General features: G+C 41.0%; 1 protein-coding gene across 2 annotated transcripts in view; it reads left to right on the forward strand.

Annotated features, from left to right (window-relative positions):
- The window catches only part of dynlt1a (dynein light chain Tctex-type 1a), a 40,176-nt gene extending 32,657 nt beyond the window's left edge, over window positions 1–7,519 (forward strand). For both annotated transcript variants that reach the window (XM_069895218.1, XM_069895217.1), the window contains 4 exons: window positions 878–919; window positions 1,009–1,132; window positions 4,999–5,076; window positions 7,280–7,519. In XM_069895218.1, the coding sequence (XP_069751319.1) occupies window positions 878–919; window positions 1,009–1,132; window positions 4,999–5,076; window positions 7,280–7,350 (315 nt within the window). In that variant the 3' untranslated portion in view covers window positions 7,351–7,519. The remainder of the gene's footprint in view (window positions 1–877; window positions 920–1,008; window positions 1,133–4,998; window positions 5,077–7,279) is intronic.
- Window positions 7,520–9,554: the final 2,035 nt, after the last annotated feature.

The raw sequence follows: 9,554 nt of genomic DNA on the forward strand, positions 1-9,554 counted from the left end.
TCCTATTTTCCCGTCTTTGGCCCATATCCAACAAAACATTTTCTATCCATGCACCTGTCCAAATATCTTTAAAGAAGGGGATGAAACACAAAAGTTTGCAGACTCTGTGATTGAGGTAAACACAGAAATGCTGGAGGAACTCAGCCAGTCTTGTAGGGTCCATAGGAGGTAAAGATATATAACCAATGTTTCGGGCCTGAGCCCTTCCTCAAGGCATCTTTCAAATGTTGTTTTTTGTACCCGACACAATTGCTTCGCTGGCAGTTCCTTCCATAAACCCACTGCTCGTTGTGGAAAACCCTGCCCCCTTGATTCCCATCTGGACATTGAGAATCATCCCACACTACTTTCCACTCACTACACAAGAAAAATAAAACCAGAAAGGGACTTTGGCTGTGAGGCAAAGCTATTTAAAGCAGAGCTTGATAGGTTCTTGATTAGTAAAGGTGTCAAAGGTTAAGGGGAGGTGGCAGGAAAATAAGGTTGAGAGGGGAAAAAAAATCAAAAGGCAGAGAAGACTCGATAGGCCAAATAGCCTATCTCTGCTCCTACATCTTCTGGTCTTGTGATCAGAGCTTCTTAACCTTTCTTCACCCACAAACTGCTTTCAGCATTCCTTTAGTTACCACAGACCTACAACAAATCAACAGGCCACCAGATGAGGAATAAAACACAAAATTCTGCTGACACTGTGATTGAAGTACTACAGTGCAGGGACACGACTGGAGATTTGAGCTAAGGTGCATTGCCTGGTGGTGCCACACTGTACCAAATGATTGTTGCAGAAGTACTAGAGTGCAGGAACAGGACTGGAGAATAGGGGTTGAATTATTTCCAAATACACATTGTGATGATCAATTTCACTCCGATCTTCCAGGCTGCGTTTGTCGTTGATGACGTGAGCACCATCATCAAAGAAGTGAGTGCTTCAGTTCCATTTCTATGTCACATTTTCTGGGTTTGGTTGACCATTTTCATTGTGTGATGTTTTCCTGGTTAATGTTGCAGGTGATAGAAAACACCATTGGAGGAAATGCCTTTCAGCATAATAAAGTGAACCAGTGGACATCCTCTGTGGTCGAACAATGTCTCAGCCAACTTACCAAACTGGCCAAGCCTTTCAAATACATTGGTGAGGCTTTTTCTTCTCTCATTCATTGTGGGGAATTTCTGACAAGAACAGCTTTTATTGCTGAACCACAGTCACCAAGTTTCTATTGCCTTTGAGCAGTTGGTGGTGAGCCAGCTGTTTGAATCTCATCTCCACGTGATTACTCACAATACCACTGGTTAGGAAATTTGAGGCTTTTGAGCCAGCGCGGACGAAGAGAAGGAACAGTGAGCTTTCTAATAGTTTTGTACAGAGTAGATGGGCTGAAGGGCCTGCTTCTGTGCTGTTCTATGGTTTGAGTCAGGATGATGAGAAACTTGCAGGGCAAGTATTATATCTATAATAAATAAATATTGCTCTGTGCAAATGAGAGTCTCAGATGGTTAGTGTGAGCAGTTCCCTTGGGCGTTCAGCATTCTCACTGCCCATGGGAAGAAGCTGTTCCTCAACCTGGTGGTGCTGGCTCTGATCCTCCTGTATCTCTTCCCTGATGGGAGCAGCTGAAATATGCTGTGTGCAGGGTGGAAGGGGTCCACAATGATTTTGCATGGCTGCTTCAGACAAGGGTTCTGAGATCACGTTGATGTGGGGGAAAGGAGACTCCAGTGATCCTCTCTGCCACTCTTCTGGTCCTGTGGATTGACCTCTGATCCATTTCTCTGCAGCAACTGTACCAACTGTGATGTAGCCAGCCAGGATGCCCTTTATAGAACTGCTATAGAAGGTTGACATAATGGTGGTCGTTAGCCTTGCCCGTTTTAGTCTTCTCAGGAAGTGCAGTCGCTGTTGCACTTTCCTGTCAAGTGAGGAGATGTTCAATGTCCACGATAGTTACTGTATCTAGACTGTGCTTACAGCAATTGGCTGAGAGCTAAGCCACACCTATTGCCTGGGCCTTAAAGGGTTGTGTCCCTAGCCAGGTCAGATCATTCCGGACTGGTTGGCCACCTGTGAAGAGCTCCGGTCTTTTGCTAATAAAAGCCTTGGTTTGGATCAACAAGTCTTTGGTTCTTTCGACGAGCTCTACATACCTTAACCCCAAAGGTTCCCCCCCCCCCCTCTGAGTTGCCCCATATCCCTTGTCGGGCAACCATAACTCCCCTTTTTATTTGGATTGCGATCTTGTTCGCAGCGTCAACTGATTTTGCAGTGACGGTTAATCCCCCTCTACGCAGCCCTCTCCAGAAAACACTTTTTTTAACACATTTCACAAAGCTCTCTCTCTTCTCCCCCCCCCTTACTCCCTTCTCTTTAGTTCTTTACATATACATTGTTTTTACATCTTTATATATACTTTATCACCATTCTTCATTCTTGTTACATCTCTTCATCTCTTCTCCTGTCCTGCAAACATTCTGCAAATTCTTGCACTTTCTCTGGATCCGAGAACAGTCTGTTTTGCTCCCTGGGTATAAATATTTTAAGCACTGCTGGATGTCTTAATATGAATTTGTAACCTTTTCTCCAAAAAGTTGATTTCGCTGTATTAAATTCCTTCCTCCTCTTTAAGAGTTCAAAATTTATGTCTGGGTAAAAAAATATTTTTTGACCCTTGTATTCCAATGGTTTATTATCTTCTCTAATTTTATTCCTTGCCCGTTCCAGTATATTTTCTCTTGTCGTGTAGCTCAAAAATTTTACTAAGATGAATCTTGGTTTTTGATGTGCCTGTGGTTTCAGAGCTAATGCTCTGCGTGCCCTTTCTATTTCCATTTCTTCCTGCATTTCTGTCATTCCCAGGACCTTCGGGATCCATCCTTTTACAAATTCCTTCATGTCTGTGCCTTCTTCACCCTCCTTCAGGCCCACTATTTTTATGTTGTTTCGCCTACTATAATTTTCCAACATATCAATTTTCTGAGGTAACAACTCTTCTATCTCTTTAATTTTGATGTCAATTTCTTCCAATTTTTCTCTTGTCATTTACTTCCATTTCTACAGCCGTTTCCCGCTCTTCCACATTCTCTACTCTTTTCCCTATTTCTGTCATGACCAGTTCTAACCTTTGCATTTTATCTTCTGTTCTTTTCATTTTCCTTTTAATTGCATTAAATTCTAATGATAACCATTCTTTTAGTGATCTCATTTGTTCTTCAAAATAAGACTTTATATTCTGTTCAGAATAAAGGACAACGAAGTTACCTTTTATTTCTCTTTGTCCATCAGTTTTACCTTCTATTTCTCTGTGAAGATCTTGGTCTTCTTCTTTTGTGTTTGTATCTGTGTTTGTGTCTTCTTCTTCTCTTCTTTGTGTCTGTGTCTCTTCTGTTTGTTCTTCCTTGCCCTCCAGTTGAGAGCCCTGGTGTTGAGCGTCCCTCAGCTGCTCGCTCTGTGACAGCCCGCTCCTCTGCTGAGCCCCCCTCCCACCAGTGTCCTCTTTCTCCTTTGATTTTGCACTGCGCACTTTTGTTTGGCTCCGAGAGCCATTTTTGTAGTGCAGCGGCTGGTGGATTGTGACTCCACAGAACAGGCACTGACCTTGAGGGTTGGGCGCTCCTCGTCACCACAGCATCCTGTTCCTTCGTGCAGGTAAGGCCTTCTTTTTTCTCCACCGACTTTTTAAACTTTTTTTCCAGTTGTTCTTACGTTCTCCTTCTTGGAAGTCATCTTCTTTCTCTTCTCTGTATCTTTATCTTCTATTTCTTATATTCTATTTTTGTTATGCTTTGCTTTTTCCTAACTTTTTTCCTATTTTCCTGGAGAGGGCTGGTTTTCCCGACCAGCTATTACTCCTTCACGTGACTCCTCCCGAATTGTTTGACTTGTATCTTTTCCACATTCCTTATTTTTTTTTAAAACCTTTGTTTTCCTTTTAATACTGGTCATATATATATATCTATATATATATATCTATATATAGATATATATATATATAAAAAACATCTGGCACATGGTTAGGTAAGGGTTTGAGTTTTTCTTCTCTGCTATTTTCTTCTTTCCTTATTTTAATATTATTACAGTTTCTCCCCCAAAAAAGGTATATACTATTTAGAATATAAATTATTGATATGATTTACAATTTAGTGAGATATAGAATATCTCATTTAGTTTATTGTAACTGTCCATACTATTTTATTGAATTGTTACCTTTTTGTTTGTATGTTCTTTATCAATAAAAATACTTTATAAAGAAAGAACTTACTGTTGTCAACCACTAAGGAGTAAAAATGGATGGAACTCCTTCACTGGCTGATGTCTCAGAGACCAATGACCTTTTGTCTGTTATAAAGGACAATGAAGTTTCTGCTTCCTGAACACTTTGGGGTTTATTTTACAAATTCTGGGCTGCTAATCATGAAAATCACTTTACTATCTTCCTATCATATACCCTTATTTTTGTGATTTTCTATCATATTTAAAATCTACTTAACATTTCATTTTCTGCATTCGCATTTGGACTTCTTCCCTGGTGATCTTGGTGCAGTTAGTGAAGAACATGGTGAAAAGATTTCACTAGGACATGACACGAGGAAAAGCAATTCCAGGGCAACTGGAAACTGACATGAGAGGCATCAGATTCCAGGTATAAATGAAAATCAGCACCAAAACATTTTTTTAGGTATTTGAACTACTGCAATATGTCAGCATCATTATGCGATTAAACATGCTAAATCCAATAAAAATTAATTTAATGTTTCTCCATCTTCCTACAGTATGATCTTTGTGTTCAGCTTGAAGTTGTTCAACATAATCTTCAATTTTTTTTTCAGGAAGCAAACCTTTTGAAATAATTTGTTGTCCAGTTTTATAATTGATGAAAGGTCATTGAACTAAAATTCGTCTTTCTTTTCTCTCTGCAGATGCTGCTTGCATTTCCATCATTGCTTTAATTTCAGATTTCCAGCAATAGTTTCTCTCTTTCACCATTGTTGTTTTCCCACTTTCAGTGACCTGCGTTATAATGCAGAAGAATGGAGCAGGCTTGCACACTGCTAGCTCTTGTTTTTGGGACAATTCCATTGATGGTAAGAAAGAATGAACTGCAGATTTCTGCAGACTTTTATGTTGGGAATCAGTCCCCCACTGCATTGACCTGTGCACAGGGCAAGGCATGGGTGCAGAGGATGGCTGAAGGTTTCGTTTGAAATTTGCAGGTTGTTCTCAGCTCTGGGTAGAAGAGAGTCATTGCCAGGCATCATCTTGACAGGTAGTCAGCGTACAACTAGACCACTAAGTCTTGACCCCATTGTAGCAAATTGTGGTGAATTAATAAACAAAGAAAAATTCCATGCTTCAAGATTATGAATGACAGGAAGGATTATTTTTATTCATTCATTACATGAGTAGTGTGCATTGCCTAGAAATTTCTATATTCCTACTGAACGAGTGTTGTGTCAGAAGGGAAAAGTTCAGTCGGCTCAAAGAATAGTGGGTCTGGGCGCAGGCTGAATGCAGAAATAATTTTTATTGAAACACACGCAAGGGGATTGCAACAGGGATAACACACACAAGTATTCTCAATCACACAAGACAATGCAACCAATCACATGGGACTTAACACTACTGATACCAGTAACTGCTTACACTCTCACAACCCAGTCACATTGGAATTAATACCTGTACTACTAACAACTGCATATATAGGCACACAAAGAAGAGGTATTAACCAATTTGGACTTTATAGTACTTTTCTGGAGTTTATAGTAAGCTAGAGGTCTGGCCCGGGTAATTACTAAATGATTAAAGGTGTACACTAATGGGAGGGCAGAGTCCAACCTTGATTGACAGGTAATGTGACTTCCAACTAGGTTCCAGATGTTGTCGACAACATGACACCTTTTATTTTTAAGCTGTTAAGGCAGCAATTCAAATAGCACATATTGAATCCACAAGAGTGCCATTCTTCAATGGAAGCCTAGATGGTCTGGGAGAGTAGGCTTCTTAACTTTAATGCTTAGGCCTATTCTCACCAGGTGCCCCATTGTCCAGCAGGCTGCACTGTCAAGATCATTAGGAGCCAGGGGTCTGGTTGCCAGTCTGTGGCCTCTCCAATTTCATACCCTGGAGATAAGTCAAATTCCTTCGAACCCAACCAAAGACTGAATGTGCAGCACTCCTTGATTTAATGGTGCACTTAGTCACCTGGCCAGTAGTGGGCGTAGGGGCTTCACTATCACCAGTCCTGCCTGCTCAGTCAATGAAACCTTTATGTAAGCGGCTCTCAGGATACTGCAGACAGATAGGATCAATGTCGTCGAACAAAAGAAGTCATGATGGATAATTTATTGGACCAAAAGGATTAGTCCAAACTTGAGAACATTCTATTGTGCTCCAAAGCCAATGAAGGCTTTAGACCAGAATCAGAATTTCTTGTCATGAACAGCTCACGATGCCAACATTCAAATAAACCACCTTACAAAAATAAATAAAAATTGTGCAAGAAGTCAAAGTAAGGCTCATCTGGAACTCTAGCACTTCCTTGCCACTGTCCCAGAATGTCATGAAACTCAACTTGTTCCTCAATAAGCAAGTTCTCATTGAACATCTGATTACAAGATTTCACAAAGCCTGCAGACACTGTGGTTGAAGTAAAACACAATGCTGGAGAAACTCAGCAGGTCAAACAGTCAATAGAGCAAAAGATAAAGGTACGTTACTGACATTTCAGGCTTGAGCCCTTCATCAAGATATGAGCAAAATGCAGGCAGGACCTATGTACCTTATATTAGCAAGAAGGGGCACGATTGGCAGCTAAATGTTCCAGGATTCCATTGCTTTAGGAGTGATAGAGCAGGGAGGATAAAAGGCAGAGGAGTCGCATTGCTCGTTAGAGAAAAAATTAGTGGTGCTATGGCAGGATAGATTGGAGGGGCTCATCCAGTGAGGTGATTTGGGTGGAAGTGAGGAATGGGAAAGGCATGAAAACACTAATGGGATGTATTATAGACTCCCTAATGGACAGAGGGAATTGAGGAGCGAATTTGTAAGGAGCTGAACTGGGCACATTCGTACATTTTGCTCATACCTGAAATGATGGTTATATACAACTTATCTGTTTGACCTGCTGAGTTTCTCCTGCATTGTGTTTTTACTGCTAGTGCAAAGAGGCTAGGCTAAAGGGAGGCAAAGCTTGAAGGGATAAAGTAAAAACCAAAATAGATCTTTTGTGCTTCTCTTTGACTAATAATGACACTTGTTCCATTGACTGTTTTTTTTTTAAACTTTCAGGAAGCTGCACTGTCAGGTGGGAAAACAAGACAATGTACTGCATTATTAGTATCTTTGGCCTTGGTGTCTAGAACTGACTTCAATAATTGTTACATGTTGTGTGACTAACTTTTAAAGTAATTTGCAAATTTTTCTTCCACATGTCCCAAAGCAGAATTTATTAATTATTCAGTGCTGATCTGTCAAAAACCTGATCTCATAAATGTAAAATACAATATCAAGTGGATGTAACTTAAAGAATGACTTACTGGAAATCATTGAAATGCATTTATTTGTATTTTATAAGTCCACAAGTCACAGAATAAATAGGCCATTCAGCCTATTGAGTCTGCCCTGTCACTTTGATCCATTTTCCCACTCGGCCCCACTGCCAGGCCTTCTCCCATAACCTTTCATGCCCTGGCTAATCAAGAATTTAACAATCTCTGTCTTAAATACTCCCAAAGTCTTGACCTCCGCAACTGCCTGTGGCAAATTCCACAGATTTTCCACCCTTTGGCTGAAGAAATTCCTACACATTTCTGTTCTAAGCAGATGCCCTTCAATCCTGATACCATCAGGACTAGTTTCTTTCAAGTGAAAGGTTATGCTCCATTTCACACTGGGTGTAATAGCTGAAGACTCGAGAGATTGGTTTTTGCTCCCGATTCCAGCATTTGCAATTTGCTGATGCCTTGTAACTTAGTCTTGCTATTTTGATTTATTTGCATCAATTGTTACCAGCCAACAGCTGAGGGGAATAGCTCATTTATCAGTGTATGAGATCATTAAATTGATTTACCCAAACAAGTCTTCTTCTGCCTAGTAGTTATGCCCAAAGTACAGAGCAGCATGACTAGTGTTGTGCATAGAGTGATGCTATTACAATGCCAGTGACTTGGGTTTGAACCCGCCGCTGTCTGTAAGGTGTTTGTATGATCTCCCTGCGTCTGCTGGGGTTTTCATAGGTGCTCCAGTTTCCTCCCACCATTCAAAAACATACAAGTATTGTAGGTTAATTGGGAAGCACGCACTCGTAGGTTGAAAGGGCCTGTTACCACACTGTATGTCTAAATTTATATTTGTATGTGAAAATTATAATAATCCAATGAAAGCAAAGCTAAAGGTGTAGAACAACCTGACTCAGACCCACATGACCTTGTGTATATCTAAGAAATACCTGAAGATTAAATTTGAAGACCATTTGTTAGAAGAGTAACGGCTGAGAAGTTAAAAAAAAACAAGTGAGGGATTAACACTAGTAATGCACCATCCAGTGAACTGCTCAGTGACAGCAGAAAAACTACCACTGGGTAGAGCTGACTGATCTCATTCCCGGCCTTGAAAGAATACACACAAAGCAGTAGGGAGGGGCAAGAGGAGAAATCTCCTGTGCAAATTTCTGAAGCATACAATATTCTGAGGGGCTTGACAGATGCCAGGGTGAGAGTGTACATCAGGGGCCAGCGAGGGGATAAAACGGGTTACACATTTAGAGACAAGGAATTCCTTATCGGAAGACTTGCTAACCTTCCAAATTCTCTACTCGGGAACTATATTCAGACCTGACATCAGTTTTCTTCTACACTTTCTGGGGAAAAAAAAAATCAAAAGCTGTGAGGATTTGCTAAACAGAGCATTAATACCAAGCTCAGAACAACTTTGACCTCTTTGAGAATTGCAGGGTTGGCAGGTCTACTGGTTCCCCGAGTTGATATTCCTGCTTCAATCCCTGACCTGTGCACAGATACAAGTGATGGGCAACAAACACTAAAATAAAGCTGGCCCATCGTGTCCTTGAGTTGACAGCATATCAGAGTTTAGGCATGAATGATTTCCTCACTGAGCAGCTACATACAACTGGCAGCAGAACAGGGGTATTGGGGATCCTGGACTTTATTGACTGAGGCTTAGAAATACAGGTGTATTTAATTATTTTTAAAAAATTATATTTAAATGTAAATTTTTAATTAAAATACGAGTCCGTACCTCCCAATTACACCCAAGAGGAGCACCTGGAGGAAACCCACACAGACATGGAGAGAACCTACAAACTCCTTAGACCACACATGTCAAACTCTGGCCCACGGGCCAAATTTGGCCCGCGATATAATTATATTTGGCCCGCAAGATCATATCAAAAATGTATTAGAGATGGCCCGCTGGCCGCCGCTAACCGCTGTCCCAGGGTGAGAGAGAGAGAGAAAAATCCTGGTCCTTGAAAAGTAGTGGTGGGTGGTTTTATAAACACACTGTCGTGTCCCCCCCCGCCCACCCCCCCACCGCAGCGCGGCCT

The sequence above is a fragment of the Narcine bancroftii genome, chromosome 8, assembly GCF_036971445.1.
Source record: "Narcine bancroftii isolate sNarBan1 chromosome 8, sNarBan1.hap1, whole genome shotgun sequence".
Classification (NCBI taxonomy): Eukaryota; Metazoa; Chordata; class Chondrichthyes; order Torpediniformes; family Narcinidae; genus Narcine; species Narcine bancroftii.